The sequence below is a fragment of the Saccostrea cucullata genome, unplaced genomic scaffold (assembly GCF_032062105.1).
Source record: "Saccostrea cucullata isolate Sc308-1 unplaced genomic scaffold, CSIRO_AGI_Scuc_v1 ctg4883, whole genome shotgun sequence".
NCBI lineage: Eukaryota > Metazoa > Mollusca > Bivalvia > Ostreida > Ostreidae > Saccostrea > Saccostrea cuccullata.
In genome coordinates this window covers 1-17,273 of record NW_026930745.1, presented here as the reverse complement: position 1 = coordinate 17,273, position 17,273 = coordinate 1, and the positions used below count along the sequence as shown (strand labels likewise).

At 36.4% G+C, this 17,273-nt stretch overlaps 3 protein-coding genes and 1 non-coding gene across 4 annotated transcripts; 2 read left to right on the top strand and 2 right to left on the bottom strand.

Annotated features, from left to right (window-relative positions):
* Positions 1-4,897: 4,897 nt before the first annotated feature.
* Positions 4,898-7,913, bottom strand: LOC134229916 (heat shock cognate 71 kDa protein). Its single transcript, XM_062711700.1, has 6 exons — positions 7,706-7,913; positions 7,392-7,597; positions 6,969-7,136; positions 6,247-6,799; positions 5,699-6,100; positions 4,898-5,489 (listed from the first exon to the last, which is right to left on the bottom strand). Exons 1-6 carry the CDS (start codon positions 7,911-7,913, stop codon positions 5,047-5,049), a joined length of 1,980 nt encoding a protein of 659 aa, XP_062567684.1. The 3' UTR covers positions 4,898-5,046.
* On the bottom strand, positions 5,563-5,657 carry LOC134229920 (small nucleolar RNA SNORD14). The gene has a single exon (XR_009984249.1). It is a non-coding gene; the product is annotated as a small nucleolar RNA SNORD14 (small nucleolar RNA).
* A 3,939-nt stretch (positions 7,914-11,852) lies between the features above and the next one.
* LOC134229915 (uncharacterized) lies at positions 11,853-14,018 on the top strand. The gene has a single exon (XM_062711699.1). The coding sequence runs from the start codon at positions 11,884-11,886 to the stop codon at positions 13,372-13,374; it is 1,491 nt and encodes a 496-aa protein (XP_062567683.1). The 5' UTR covers positions 11,853-11,883; the 3' UTR covers positions 13,375-14,018.
* Positions 14,019-14,911: 893 nt separating this feature from the next.
* On the top strand, positions 14,912-17,268 carry LOC134229919 (outer dynein arm-docking complex subunit 4-like; the record flags this gene model as incomplete). Its single annotated transcript, XM_062711703.1, has 6 exons — positions 14,912-15,146; positions 15,653-15,784; positions 15,989-16,142; positions 16,333-16,394; positions 16,655-16,820; positions 17,062-17,268. Coding segments are annotated over exons 1-6 (838 nt in total), but the record flags the coding sequence as incomplete, so codon positions are not given.
* Positions 17,269-17,273: the final 5 nt, after the last annotated feature.

Sequence of the window (17,273 nt, the reverse complement as noted above, 5' to 3'; positions counted from 1 at the left end):
TATGGTTCTGCATTTAGGCAAGAACGATTTAACTTTAAAATCCGAGAGAAATAGCTATAGTTTTTTTCCTTGTTATTCGAAAAATATATATATATGTAATTATTATCATATGAAATGAAAATATATCGCAAAAAATCACACTAAAAGTATTAATTTTTCAGACTTCTAGATTTAAAAGTGTTATTGTTTAAACCACAATGAAACTTAAAATAACCAGTCACCATAGTGTCAAAAATATCATTGACTTAAATTTTCCACAATTAAAAATTCATGCAAACCATCAAATCTGCCGCAAACAATTTAGCATTTCAAAAAGTACTTTCACAATTTTGAAAGCATATTCATGCAATGGAAGGACAAGATATTCAAAGCTGAACTAGAATCTTGAGAAGCGTATATTTTGATTTTCAATACATTCTTAATATTATTTATCCTTGACTTTATTACATCGATGAATCCATCTGATGAGCAAATGCACTAAAATCTCTATTTACTTATTTCAAAAAAATTATCTATCCATATTGCTTTGAAGACAGTCTGAAATAAGAATGACCGAACCACGTACAGATACTCTGGGTCTTTAACACGTGATAATGTCCATGGTTTCTGCAGAATAGGCTATGCTGCAAGGCGCTGCGCAAAATGTGGAGACAAAATTATCCTTGTATCATTCGCAGCTGTAACATATTCAAAACACTGTTTACTAGTTGATCATTTTTTTATTAACCATACCCTATGTACCACGTCATTATTATCTTGTAAATCATAATTTCCTTTTCTATCTACATAGTACCTTTTGTAAACCCTTTTTACAGGCGCGTAGCATCGTTTTTGAAAATGGGGAGGGGGCAGCCAGAGAATTTTTTTTTACTTACCTGAAAAAGATGACAAAGAAAAAAAGTTACCCAAAGTCGAAAATCCTATTGGGGGGGGGGGGGGGGGGGGGGGGGGGGGGGTAAACTTTTTCGCAGTTTCAATTAATTTAAGTACCAATTATAAAAAAAAATTTTCGGTACATCACTAAAAAGGGGGGGGGGGGGGGCAACCAGACTTTATTTAAACATCTCCAATAGTATAAAAAAAGTTGGGAAAAAAATGGAGGGGTCGGGGGCAGGCCCCCCTATTGCTACGCCCCTGTTTTATATAGTCAAAAATTGTCAAATATCTTGAGAAGTGACAGTGAAATTGAAACATTATAACAACGATTAATACTTTAAAATAGTAAAGCAAATTTTTAAAATATTTTACTTATGACTTTCTACATGTTATCAATGAAGAATTATTTTACTGAACTATTACAAATTTAAAATTAACCTCTCATTTCTCATGTGCACTATCTAACACAACCACAAAAGGATCAGCCGCTGCGGTCGATAAAAATGAGTCTGTAGACTCTTAACGTTTACCATAGCGGGCCACCATACCCGTAACCATGCAGACCGAAATAATCTTTTTCTTGTTTAATCCCATAAACCCTTCCCAGTGCGAGCTGACAATTGTAACAAGCATCAATTTCTGCACATTAATGAGGAATAAGTGAGATGCAAACAGGCTTAAATACCCCCACAATCATCGGTTGCTATGTAAAAATGCAACTTCCGTTAAAAAAAGAGTGCTCGCATTATTAAACGCAACGGTAGAAAATTTATTAAAATTCAAAACATGCAAACATGACAGTTTTTGTTCATTTTAATACCAATCATGACTTGCGGTTCAAACACCTTGCATGGTATCGGATGAAATTGAGGGTATCCAAGGCAGGAAATATAGCGTAATTTCACTATAATAGTGAAATACCACTATTATAGCGGAATTTACGTTTCCCCCAACCTGTTAAATCTCATTCGTCTATCCGTCTGCCTAGCTGTAGTTCTGTCTGTCCGTCACAAAAGCTTAAACCTTGGTCATATCTTTTTGAAAGAGAAAAGAGAGGGCTTTCATATTATAAATGTATGTATAACTGTGACAAGAGTTTCCTGAATACATCATGATTTTTGACCCCGTGACCTTGACGGTTAACCTACTTAAAAAAATTAGACATTACTTTAAATTGGCAAAACTTTTGAATGAGAAGAGATAGGGCATTCATATTAAAGATGTATATTTTCTGTGATAAGACCTTTTTAAATACACTATGATTTTTGGCTTCGTGACCTTGAAATTTGACCTACTTTTCAAAAGCCTTAACTTTGGTCATGACTTTAAATGAGTAGAGATGGCGCTTTAATATTACACCTGTGTAATGCCTATGACAAGATCTTTCTAAATACAACATGATATTTAACCCTGTGACCATGACCTTGAAATTTGACCTAATTTTAAAAAATTAAACAGTACTTAAAATTGGATATGCATATTACCTGTGAAAAGACCTTTCGAAAACACACTATGAATTTAGACCTCGTGACCTTTGAAGTTTGACATACTTTTCTCAAACTTTAACCTTGGTCATGACTTTTGAATGAGAAGACATAGGGCTTTCATATTAAACCGTGAAATACACTATTATTTTCAATCCTCTGACCTTGATCTTGACGTTTGACTTACTTTTCAAAAATGTTTTCCCTTTAATTTTTGATTGAAAAGAGAAAGGGCTTTGATATTTGTTATGTGCAACACCTGTTACGAGATATTTTCATGCATACTATGATTTCTGACCCCTTGACCTTTACGTTTGACCTAATATTAAAAAAAATCAACCTCGGTGATATTCTGAATGACATAAGATCATAGGCGCTTGGTTACAGGATGGTGTATATTGTGTATTATGTGTTTTTCTATGTGTGCCTGAATACCCTCATTAAAATAAAAATAAAAAATTCGCCGAAATTCGCACGTTTTAAAAAAATGTCATATTTACTGTATATAAAAAGAAGGAAGGAGCGCCACTCGCCATCTCGAATCATAGGGGGTGCCTCAGTTCACACTTGATTTTAAGGTCAGACGACACGTTCCTCAAATATATGTTTTGTATCTCTTGGTATTATATGAAAAATTATTCATATTTGTCATTCTCTTCTGATTTCTACATTATTTTCAAAATGTTTTTAAATATAAGTACACCAAAAATTGTGTTATAGGCCATTTTGAAGATGACCCATAGGGGCTATGTAAGAAATATGACCCTATGGTAAGGTACCCTAATTTTTTGTGAGGAAACTTGTTTAAGTACCTTTACTTCAATGACAAATTCTTAGGAAAAATTATATATTTTTGAGGAACGTGTCGTCTGACCTTAATCAATATCTACATTTTTCCTACCGGTGTCGGACGAGATCTTGCTTCAAAAATGATTGTATAACACCATTCAAACGTCTGCCGATTTGAACTTGCCGTATAGAACATGCAGTAAACACAAAACGTCCTCTATACCAATAACAGACATCGAAAGTACTTTTTGAAATGCTAGATTTTGTTAGCGGCAGATTTCATCCACGGAACTGATGGTGGACCGACAGACCAACCGACCAATATCAATATGGGTCCATCAAAAAGTAGCATGATGCACAATGGCATTATATAACAAAGATTCTGTGAAAGTCTCAGGATATATATACCCTATATATACCCTCCCACTTTTCAAGCGGATGGTATAATTAATAAAGTAGCAAAAATGTATAGGTTGTCGTATTTTCTAAGAAGTATTAAAGACAATACTGATTTAAACAGCAGTGTATGTCAGCATCAAAATTGTTCTTTTTTAGTAAACAGTATAAATCATCGGTTAAAACTTGTTAAAATTCTGAAGCTAAAAATTCCAAAGTAATTGCTACTTACAAAATACTCGAATTGTGAAAGTCAGGGAAAACGTTTTACACATGCACAATCAAGAAAATGCCTGAATAAATGAGGAGTTATTGCCCTTGGCAACATAAAGAAACTATACATTTTAAAAATGTGTAGTTAGGTAAAATAATTATAAAAATGATTTTTATAATTATTTTACCTAACAGTTATTTGCATTACACCTATTGAAATAGCCTTCACCCAAGACATTTTTCTAAGCGATTTGAATTTACATACATAATAATTTTTGTAAAAACTTGACAACAAAGGAGGGTGGAAATGCATGAAGACGGACAAAATCATGGCCAGTAAAGTACTTTGATTCTACATTAATATCACAACTTTTATACCTCCGCTTGAAAAGTTGGTGGGTATCGTCATCGGGATGTCCGTCTGTAAGTCGTTAAGCTTTGGGGTACCCATCTCTTATTCACAACTCCTCATACCACGGAATGAAATGTAATGAGACTACCATAGTTCAGAGACCTATATACTAACCCACTGTTTTAGAGTCCCTGAATAGATTCTTTGTTACAATGTACAATTGTGCATCTCACCATTTCACTTCTTGAGCGGAAGCATATTTCGTGGTCCCATAGCAAAACACCGACACCGACATTTTTTCTGTAATGTTGAAGGGTACCCATCTCTTATCTGCAAAATCCTCCTATACCACTGAATAAAATTAATTTTACATCCAACATTTATTTTGAGTCTCCCAGAGCAAATCATGGTAGTCATATGGGAGGCGGCCGAGGTCTAGTTAATGAACTCAGTGCTCACATTAGCTCTAGTTGTATAGTGATAACGCAAAATCAAGCATTTTACTGGCCCGTGCTCTACACAGAACCAGAATTAAGAGGAATTATTTTACATCCTTGCTTCAGAGATAGAAATTATCACCACATGCAAAAAAACCCCTGAACGATCTTGGGTACACAAGTATCTGCAACATCTTTGCTACCTTCCTCTCCCCCTCTATCCCCAAGTAATTTAACTTCCTCTCTGCTGAAATCTCTTTCCACTTTACCTTGAACTTGTCGATTATGTCCACCTTCTACATTATTGTACATGTACATACAAAAAAAAAAATAATCAAGAAATAACAAACTCACTGATCTGAACTTTTTAATTTTGTTACCAATAAATTAAACATAGCAACGATGTAAACATGAGCTTCGCAAGTTTTAACAAATCTTTTAAAGTTTTGGGACTTGAATTGATAATACAGTCTCGTTTTTGTGTTATTTCGCCAACATTTTAATCGACCTCCTCAATGGTTGGTCCACCACCGCTGCCGCCACCTGGAGCTGCACCACCGCCTGGGGCACCACCTCCAAAGTTGGGCATTCCTCCTGGCATACCACCCTCAGGGGCACCTCCGGCTGCCTGATACAACTTGGTGATAATAGGGTTACACACTCCCTCGAGTTCCTTCTGTTTGTGTTCAAATTCTTCCTTCTCAGCCAGTTGGTTCTGGTCCATCCACTTGATGATTTCGTCACATTTGTCAAGGATTGTCTTCTTATCACCCTCACTGATCTTGTCCTTCAGTTTCTCGTCATCCACTGTGGATTTCATGTTGAAAGCGTAGCTTTCCAGACTGTTCTTGGCAGCAATTCTGTCTCGCTGTTTCTCATCCTCCTGCTTGTATTTCTCAGCGTCGCTAACCATACGGTCAATTTCATCCTTGCTGAGACGACCTGTAATAATAAATCAAATGAATCCTTATTGCAATCAATGTATTAGCACATCTTGAAAAGCCTTATAATGGTGATATTCAGACATCCAAGGAAGGATTAAGCCATCTTCAGACACAAAGTGCCTTCTGGTGGAAACCGCGAATGGAGAATAAACTTTCATCACAATATCACCAGTACTATAAAATGTAACCAATCATCTTCAGACTTACCTTTGTCGTTGGTAATGGTGATCTTGTTCTCTTTGCCTGTGCTCTTGTCTACAGCAGACACATTCAGGATACCGTTGGCATCAATGTCAAAGGTGACTTCAATCTGGGGAACTCCACGGGGTGCTGGAGGGATACCAGTCAACTCGAACTTTCCGAGCAGGTTGTTGTCTTTGGTCATGGCTCTTTCTCCCTCGTATACCTGGATAAGTACACCTGGCTGGTTGTCGGAGTACGTAGTGAATGTTTGCGTTTGTTTTGTTGGAATGGTAGTGTTCCTCTTGATGAGACTTGTCATCACTCCTCCAGCCGTCTCGATACCAAGGGACAGGGGTGTGACGTCCAACAAGAGCAAGTCTTGGACCTCCTCGGATTTATCTCCAGACAAAATGGCAGCCTGGACAGCTACAATACAAGAGAAAGATTAAAATTTTCGCTTATATTACTAACAATGAACTTTTACAGTTACATATTTCCCCCATTTGTCTGCATTGTTAACTCTGTTCAAAGAATAACAATGCGGAAATGTTAAAGAAATTTTTGACAATTACCTGCTCCATAAGCAACAGCTTCGTCGGGGTTGATGGATTTGTTCAATTCTTTTCCATTGAAGAAGTCTTGGAGAAGTTTCTGGATCTTTGGAATACGAGTGGATCCTCCCACCAGGACGATATCGTGAATCTGTCCCTTGTCCAGCTTGGCATCCCTTAGAGCCTTCTCAACTGGCTCCATGGTTCCTCTGAACAAGTCGGCATTCAGTTCCTCAAACCTAGCCCTGGTAATACTTGTGTAAAAGTCAATACCCTCAAACAGAGAGTCAATCTCAATACTGGCCTGAGAACTTGAGGAAAGGGTCCTCTTTGCTCTCTCACATGCCGTTCGCAGACGTCGAACCGCACGTTTGTTGTCAGAAATGTCTTTCTTGTGTTTTCGTTTGAATTCTTGGATAAAGTGGTTCACCATTCTGTTGTCAAAGTCTTCACCACCCAAATGAGTATCTCCTGATGTAGATTTGACTTCAAAGATTCCATCTTCAATGGTCAGAATTGAGACATCAAAGGTTCCTCCTCCCAAATCAAAGATCAAAACATTGCGTTCTCCTGCCTGAAATGTTCAAAATAATTAAAGCATTGTATGTTACAATTTGTTGCATCCCTTTTTTGATTTGTTGCTTCCCTTTCTATAAATTTTATTTCAAGACTGGATTCAATTATAAAATTCTTTTAGCCTTTAAGAATTAATAATAATTCTAGAGAGGGTAATTAAGAATTACCGATTGATTTCCAACTTTCTTGTCGAGACCATAAGCAATGGCAGCTGCTGTGGGTTCATTGATAATGCGTAGAACATTCAATCCTGCAATTGTACCAGCATCTTTTGTGGCCTGTCGTTGTGAATCGTTGAAGTAGGCTGGGACTGTGACCACAGCATTGTTAATTGTCTGCAAATTACATGAAATGGTTAAAAACAAAGTCAACAGCAAAAGCTTGGCTACTTTTCTTCATCATGTTAAAGAATTCAGGATATCTATTCTAAAGTTAAGTCACAAGGAAGAATTCACTGGAAACACGAGTGTTGCTTACAATCCTTATAATATTTATATACATATATTCATTTATGCTGTATTCAATTTGGCCTCATCTTTATAAAATCATGACAACAAACAAAACTTGCATAAATGCAAACAGGTTCTTACTTTGCCTAGATATGCTTCAGCTGTTTCCTTCATCTTTGTGAGGACCATAGATGAGATTTCTTCAGCTGAAAATGTTTTCTGCTCCCCTTTGTATTCTACTTGGATCATTGGCTTTGATGCGTTGTTGATGACATGGAATGGCCAGTGTTTCATGTCTGCTTGTACTGATGTGTCGGTATATTTTCTACCAATAAGACGCTTGGCATCTACAATTTAAAAATGCATCGAATTACATGAATAAGGTTCAAGTTCACACTGGATTAATATTTAGCTCTTGGTGATCAGCTTATGAGAAAGAAATGTCGTTTGCTCACCAAAGATTGTGTTTGTTGGGTTCATGGCGACTTGGTTTTTGGCAGCATCTCCAATCAACCTTTCTGTGTCTGTGAATGCTACATAACTGGGTGTAGTTCTGTTTCCTTGATCGTTAGCAATGATCTCAACTTTGCCATGCTGAAAGACTCCTACACAGGAATACGTTGTTCCAAGATCTATGCCAATGGCTTGCGCTGTTTTACTCATGTTGCTGGAAAAAATTTATCAAAACAATGAAATTTTTGACAATATTAATAGAACAATTTTTACACTCCAGCTAGAAAAAGATGCACGGATTACAATACTATATTTATAAGTCTGAAATGAATTTCAAAACATTAAATTGCATGTCTGCATGCAGGACCGATTTGTGGTTCTCGTTACTCTGAAAATAATGTTGATAAATTTTTCACATTCCCTAAATATTTTCAATATAATAATTTGTTTTTGTTGCATTAAAATCTTAATTTTCTTTTTTTAACAAGAGATCTGATCTTTCAAAAAAAATAAAAATAAAGTCATAAAAAAATGCAATCGAAATACTGGACGTGCTTAAAATCAAAATAGGCAGAGTAAAATAGAATTTCAACCTTTTTGATTAACTTAGTTTTATTTTAAAATTCCTTTGTCCTTATCGATAAAATGAACGGATTTCCCAATCACGTGAAACTGGAATGTAAACGTGCCCTGTACATTCTGATTGCACATCATTATCGAAGCACTTTGGGCAAAGGATATATAAAATGTACGATTCGGTGAGTACCCTTTTAAAATACGTACCTAGATGTCCTCTGACTCCTGGTAACCTCTTTTCTTTTTCTAACCGGTGTGTTCTCAAACCCGGCGTGTTCCGATCTTTTTATCAAATAGGAGGATATGACGTCAGTTAGTAGTCTCTAGAATGTTCTCGAGTTTTTGTACCCTATAGAATTCGTACCCAGTCAACTTTTAACCTGAGCATTTATACTTTCCTTTGAAGGTATGTTATTTGCTACCATGCTGAGAAATAACTGTACTGATTTTCTGATAGAAAATTATTGGAGGTAATAATTTCTTGCTAAATAAGTTAAGAATTATGAAGTGTTCATGTATTATTTATGCTATTTTTACATTGCGAAATACAGTAGATACGATTTCTATTGTTACCGCTTACATACGATGATTCACGTGGTTTCACATGTGTGATCTCTAAAATAAGACCCTAAACTTTTCAAATCCAGAATTTTCTGTATTTTACGCCAAGCTTCCTCTTTCGTTTGTTAAATAAATAGAACATTCTAGATAAAAGAAGAAAAAATACTGATGTAACATTTTTAGATCAGGCACGTAGCATCGTTTTTGAAAGTGGGGGGGCCAACCAGAGAAAATTTTTTTTTACTTACCTGAAAATGTTGACAAGCAAAAGAAAAAAAAAAAGAAAAAAAAAAAAGGAAAATTTTAAAAGTTCCCAAACTCGAAAATCCTATTTCGTGGGGGGGGGGGGGGGGGGGTAAAGGCCAACTTTTTCAGACCCAAGTTACTTTCACTTCCAATTCTTTCCCTACAATTCCTTCTTTTCACTATACTATGGTTAAAAGTGGGGGGGCCAACCATCCTTTCAATGAACATTTACTATAGTAAAAGTAATGTTAGAGAAAAAAGTGGGGGGGCCTGGCCCCCCCTGGCCCCCCTGATACTACGTCCCTGTAGATAAGTAAAGTTATTTCTATGAGTAACACTTGACTAAATATTAATCATGTTATAGGATACATGTCAAAATTGATCTTTCACTCTCAACGCGGACTTCAGCACATTTAATTAAACATGTTGAAGGAAGCTCTAAACACTGCACACTAAAGAGCTCTACTGACTACTCACTTATAGGGTAATTTTATGCTGTTAGAGTGAAGCAAAATTAAAAAAAAAAAAAAAGGTTATTTACAGATAATTAAATGCTTTGTAATAGATGAAAATATTTTTATAGCATTATATAAGACCAAAAATAGTAATTGAATTCATCGTTTTCATTTATTTGTCTGCTCACAAATAGCAGTGGTGGATCCAGGAATTTCGTAACACAGGAGGGCGCAGTAGAGGGCAAAGGGGGGGGGGTGTCTGTCGACTGTATATGTACGTCCTTTTGGGGTCCGGGGCCGAAACCTCCTGAAGCTGACAAGTTTTTACTACTGAATAAGAGATGTTTCCTTGATTTTAGGATAATGGACAACTAAAATTTACATACAAAAATCTCAAACGGGGAGGGGGGGGGGGGGCACGCCCGGCGTGTCGGCCCTAGATCCGCCTTTGAATAGTCCATTGTCTTTGAAATTTTTTGCTACGGAAATAAGGCAGGTACCATATGTTATAAATGATTGAAAAGGTCTGGTATGCGCACCTTTTATATTATATATTTTTCTCCAAGTTAAAAAAGCAGTTTCTGTTAATTTATAGAGCTTCTTTAACATACGCGGCAATTTAGCATTTTACTTTAATCGCATGCCGCCGTTTTATATTGAAGAGTCGGGATATATAATTTTTGTCCTGTTCGTCCGTCTGTCAGTTTGTCCATAAAAAACCTTACCTTTCCTCATATTAATCTTTGACTGGTTGGAGCCAGGAGCTATTGATTTAATTTTACACATGTGCATGTATTCCTTGTGACAAGGCGCTTCTTTGGTACCTCTATATTTGACCTCTTGACCCTAATCTTGGAGTGTGACCCACTTTTGAAAAAAAAAATCACCTTCTTAAGGCTAGTTTTAACCCTGGCCATAACTTTTGAAGTGCTTGGGCTTTCAAATTTCACAAGTAAACTCATTGTTGTATAGCACCGTAATAGTACTAGGGCCTTCTTATAATTTGACAGGTGTATTCCATGTGATGAGACCTTCCTTTAGATACCAACATCAATATTGAAATTTTTTTCGTGAGCTTGGATTTTTACTTACTTTCGAAAAAATCTAACCTTGATCACAACTTTATCTTTAATTTATGTACCCCCACCCCTAGGTGTCTTTAGTTTGACCATTCAACGTTGGAGTTTGACCAATATTTAAAATAAACTTCATTAACCTTAGTCATATATGCATGCATAGGCATCGGAAGCAAATTGAAAGGGGGGCTAAACCACCAAAAATAGGTAAGCCATAATTTACAATGCCTAGATTATGTCTGTCTTTGAAAAAAAAGTGGGGGGGGGGGGTAAGCCCCCCTAGCCCCCCCCCCCCCCCGGCCTGTTCCGACGCCAATGATATGTGCTTGGGCATGCGTATTTCACAAGTTTATTTATGGACAAATCCTTTCTTTGAGTACATTTTTTTTTGATATCTTGACCTTTTATTTTGACTTATATTTACGAAACTTTAGTATAACTTTCGCCAAAAGCTGCTATATGGGGACATCAGTGTTTCAAAAAACATTTTTTTAATTGTAGGCACGGATGACTAAGATGGAAAATGAAATATTGAGCTGCATTGTACTTGACCAAGATGCTTTTTATGATATCAGAATGTTGGCAGCCGACAAAAGGGAACAGGACTGGTTCATTGACTATCTACCGGAATTATCCACAGCTTCCCGCGCTGAAGTTCTCTACACTCGGGAACCTATCGCCCGCTACGCCCCAAAACAAATCAAAGTACTGAGACAGTACTGAAAGACGAGGTCAAAATATTTTCATGCCAGATTTTTTTAACGAGTTTTGATAGTTTTTTTTAATAAACATACTAAAAACAAAACTGTGAATAATATATATTTGCGTTTTTCATTTAATTTGAGGTAGGAATTTCAATAATTGGCATTTGCTTTGTCTTGAAACCTTTTTGAACTGTCCGAATTTCACCTGGTCCGAATTAATATTTTTCCAGAAGTAAACAATGAATGATGCGTACGCAGTCGTAATACTACGCAGAAGAGTACTTTGTTTACTAGTGTGTTTTACAATTAATATTTTGAGTTTACATTTACAGAATGCTTCAACAATTTGATTTAGAAAAAAGGTTATATCCCTTCCTTCAGTTTGATACAGAATGTTTATATTTTGATCAAAACTATTTCTGCACTCTTTGATATAGCGTAGATTTAATTCATGTGTTATCACCACGGCTTCCGTTTTGAGGGCTCTGACAGTAAACTAATAGACGGGGTCACGTGACCCCGTCTAAAAATAGCTGAAAAGTTGTGGATATCGAACATCGTTATGTTGGGAAGCTCTCACGATGGACTTTATTTGGAGAGGACATTCCCGTTGATTGATGACGGGTGTCAAATCAACGAAACTGACGTAGATGTGGTGTTTGAGTTCACAGGGGTCACGGTTACAGAGAATCGTGAAACTGGAGGCCAGCATGGGACGATCTTTTTGTTAGAAAACACTTTTCCCGGTTACGTCAAAATGCGTGTGGTAACCGAACATCCCAAAGAGCAAGATGAGTCTGAGGAATATTTATTGCCAATGGTTTTAAGAGGAAAACTTGATACAGCGATAAAAAGTTCAAAATTTGCGATGTACTTGACCAACAAGACAGACGGCCCTGCTCTACACGGCGCTATTGAGGACGAGCTAGGCGTACATTCTCTGGATTACGTCATTGGTATGTCCATGCGTTCTTGGCCCTCCGTGGCATCGGAAATTCTGACCCGTCCTAGAGCATCTGGCTGGCCCTCAGCTGTACTGATCCAGAAAGCAACAAAGCAAGGCTGTGGATTTGTTCCTGTAGGGCATCCATTAAGTTCTGAGGCTCATTTAGAATGGCGGATCTCTTTTGCAATAAGTGAGAGAATTCTACTTTTAAGCCTTACCATAACCCAGATCAAGGCCTACGTCTTCTTTAAAGCTCTTTGCAAACTGAATTTATGTAACGATGATGATTCGTTCTTAACATCGTACATGTTAAAGAACGTTTTATTTTGGACATTGGAAAAAATTCCTTTGGAAATATGGACTTCAGAAAATTTGTTCCAATGCATAAAAGAGCTTGTCACCAGACTAGAGGCCTTTCTAGATGATAGGTGTATACCGAACTATTTTGTGCCCAGTAGAAATATGATCCAGCACATAGAACAATCAAGGATTTTAGATCTTAGAAATAAACTAGGCATCATGAAAGTTGACATAATTGGGGAACTCCTACGTCACACTGATGGGCAAAGGATTCCGTCCGTTTTAGATCTTAGTTACTCCGTACTGTTTGCAAAACTTGCGGCGCCAGTAGATCCTAAGGATCGTTCCCTGCTCTTGTCTGACGTTTATTTTATTGCATACTTGACTTTGAGGCTTCAGGCAGTCAGATATTTATCAAATTTAAGCATTTCCACTTTAATGTACATAAGACAACGTGGAAACTGCAGCATTCTGAGGACTGTCCCAGCATGCGCTGCGCGGTTCCTCATAAAAGCTATTATCCATTGTGACACAGATGTAGCTTTAACAACCTACCCAGAGATGAAATCGTTCAATTTAGACATTCTCACCTTACGAAAACGAGCTGTAGCTTTCATAGCAACAGAAATTTACAAAGGAAAGCTAAAAAATGTTATAGCTGACCAAGAATTCGCCACCAATGAGACTGTATCTGTGATTCCCGAGTTCTCTGTGTTTGTTGAATGGGTGGATCTAACCTGTCGGTGGTGCGGAAGCTCGCCTCTGATTGATGGACAGAGCAGATGGACAGTGTATGACATAGACTAACCTATCAACAGCACCGCAAAGCGGAGCATCCCCTTGCAAAGGCAGCATTCAACATCGATCCCAATGCAAATTACGTCACTTCTGTTTTGCACAAGGACAAACTAACACACACACACATTGACAAACTGGTTTCTATATCCCCTTTAACTCTGTTACGAGCCTTAATCAATCAATGCTTCAAAAAGTTGTTAGGAACCTTTCCTACGGGGGCAAATGTGAACATTTTATACATGTGCATGTATATCAATTAATCCTAGCCGAAAAAATTATTCTCACAATTCAAAAAAAAGCTTCTCCTTGCGAGGGCTGAATTAGTTAATAATCTCTCCGGTTTGAAAAATAAAGATTATACATATAGAATACTAGTAGACTGTAGCTTTTTCAAATTATATGACATTTTGGCCTGGGTGGGCCACAGTAAAAGTCAATGCTTTATGGGGGTTTTCGATTAAGAATCTTCCATGCGTTCAATTGAAGGAAGGAACACGGAAGTGGATCGAAATTTAAATATATGACCCCACCCTTTTCCCCAAAACACCACGGAAGTCTTCATGTGCATGATCAAATTCAATGTACATGTATTCCCATCTAATGCTGTTTCACGTTAAGACAGATCGTGGATTTTGGATTATGTCTGAGTGACAATAAGGGATCGAAGTTGTTCGTTACAAATTTATTACAAATTGTTTTGTTTTCTAGATAAAGAACAGAAGCACTTCTACTTAAATTCATAATTGCAAAGATCACGATAGGGGGTCAATATGTAACATCTGAAATTTTGAATCTGAAAAGTTTGTATGGAGCGTAGCGGAGTCAGCCGAGGATTGAAATTTTGCAAAGAATCCCAACACATTACCTCTGTTTTTCTACTAAATTTCAGGTACTCATCTTCTCATCAACAAGAACGTTATTTAATATACGGAATTTATATACGAATATATTTAACAATCCAGGATTTCATTTTTTCTTGTTTGCGGGAAAGGAAAAGTGTGTAAATTACTATATAGTAACTTACCTACATGATTTGAAAAAAAAAACAAAACATTTTTTTTTAAAAATAACCCTGATCGCATGTTGAAAGAGGGAGCATGCAAGTGAATATATATGTACATGTATATAACATTTCCCATCTTGAAAGTTATACATAAAATTATTACAAAACTAAAAAAAATTAAAATAAAATTCTGCAATGAAAGTGTAATTAGTATAAATAGATATTTTGTACATTTAACTATTTATTTAAAACACCGTAACGACAGCAGATTTTATATTTAAATGTATAGCGGCAGATCTCGGCGGATTATAAAGCGGCTAATCACCAAACATAATCACGTCGTTGAGGAATTATTTTGTTTTCTTAATCCCCTCATTAAAATCTGCGTATGACATGTTAAAATAAGAAAAATACACGATTAATCAAGCAAAGACACTAAGATATATTCGATTTCATCCAAACTTTTACCTAAACTAGAAACATATGCGTACTGAAAATTTTGAAAGGAAATCATACGAAAGATAAGAGAGACGCAAAAAAAAAGTTGGAGAGCGCGCCGGAATTCGAGGGATTCAGCGCGTGCACAGTTGCTAAGGTAACTTTCACCGGAAGTTTACATTGGTGTTGAGAGAAGGTTGGTGAAAGCTGTAACGTGAACAAAATGTACGACGGCGATGAATCTGAGGGCCCTAAAGGAACTTTTGAAATATACAAAGCAGAAGCAGATTCACTTTTTAAGCAGGGAGAATACAAGAAATCTATAGATAGCTACACAATCGTAAGTATTCAATTTCAAAACTGACACCCGTTTATAATTTATATGCATAACACGATGGGATCTTTCGAGGGGTTATTAATGAAAATGCAGTCGGCATGAGTCGCTATTTTCATGTCCTATATACTGCTATAGAATTAGAAATTGTCTCAAAGTATATTATATAGCTTTATTATTAGAAATATAATATAGATCTACATATTTATAATTTTATATTTAAGAAATGTATTTTTTTGCATTTTTTTTCTTGTATTCAATTATCTAAGCGATATTTTAGTACTAGTACTATTTGAAAATAAATTAAGATGTTTAGATTGCACTTTATACAGTATGCATGCATATGATTGATGTTTCTAAATAAGGAATTGTTAATTGTAGCACATACACACAAAATATCAATTTGTTGAAATAAATGATTACTGAGAAATGTACTTACAGATAAAGTTTACACTTGAGAGAATTTTTTTCAAACACTTAATGCTAATTTCTAGCTGTCTTCATTATTTCAGGCTTTAGAGTTACAGCCTGGAGACAAGAACTGTCTGGTCTGTCGGTCCAAATGTTACCTACAGCTGGGGGACACACAAAATGCCTTGGTCGATGCAGAGGCCTCATTATCGGAGGATAAAACTTTCCACAAGGTACAGAGTTCATGGATAGAGTGATCTCCCTTTATATAAAAACATATCAGTAGATGATATTTTTCATAAAGTCTACAGCAAAAATTAAAGTATTTTATGAGCAATTATACATTGTATTTTCATGAATCATATGATTATATTTTTGCCAACAAAATTATTGTAGCTGTTCTATACTTTATGCATCCTGACAATGTTTTTTTCCAGGGAGTTTACCAGAAAGCCCAGGCCCTATACTACCAGGGAGATTTTGAGATGTCCCTTGTCTTCTATCACAGGGGACATAAACTCAGACCAGAGCTACAAGAATTCAGGCTGGGTATACAGAAGGCACAGGAGGCCATTGATAATTCAGTTGGAGGTATTTCATCTCTGAGAGAATCCTATTTCAAGAGTTATAAAGTGGTTGACATCAGCCAATACAGTTGTTCCCAGCACCTTGTGAAATATATTTGGATCTATTACCTGGCTTTATAATTAAGACTGTATATTTTGTGAGTAATATTGTTTTCTACTTAGTTTTACTCCAAACTTTCTTTCTTTTTTTTTAGCCCCAGACAAAGTGCAGTTGACAACTGAAGGGGATTTATCATTCTTTGCAAAGCAAGATGATGTAAGCAATAGTCATTACTTCAGTCAACTTCTTTTCTTTAAACATACTTGTACATTTGCATGAACAGTTTTGAAAAGTATTGAAATCTCTTGATGCCATGCATCCAGCGGCCTCTAAACCAGCAAAGAATGTACTAAACATCTTGTTATTGTGCCCTTTTGCAACTATATTTGGAAGTTAGATGGAATATTTCAACTTAATTGATGTCTTAATTGAAAAGAAAACACTATATATCAAATGGTATTTTGTAATCAATTTAGAAAAAGATAAAGAAGCCCACCTACAACACATATGGCCGTCCTGGCATGCAGACCCAGAAGAAGCTGGAGATCAGCCGCCCTGCCGGGAATGAGAAGACGATCAAACAACTACTGGGGGAGCTGTATGGAGACAGACAGTACCTAGAGAAACTACTCAAAGAAACAGGTGACAGATTATATAAAACTAAATCAAGGGACTTTTCAATGAAATTTTAAAAAAATGAAATCTTGGAATGTACAGTTCTTTGACGAAAGGAAACTAGAATGTTAAAGAACATTTAAGAAAATATTGGAATAGAACCTTCTGATGCAGTCTTTTGCACCTATAAATAGGAAATGTTTTGTCTGACATTTTTAATTTTAATAACAAATAAAATTTGATTACAATAACAATTTGATGTCCTCAGATCCCAATACTCCTGTGGGTAAGACCATTTCTGGGCTGGTTTCCCAGGGCCTTAACTATCTAGACACCAGAACCGACTTCTGGAGACAGCAGAAACCAATGTACGCCCGTAAACACGAGAAACAGATGATGAGGAGAGACAACCGAACCGAACAGTCGAGCACAGGAAAACTGTCACCAAACGACTACATCATCAGGGAGCTGGAAAGGATT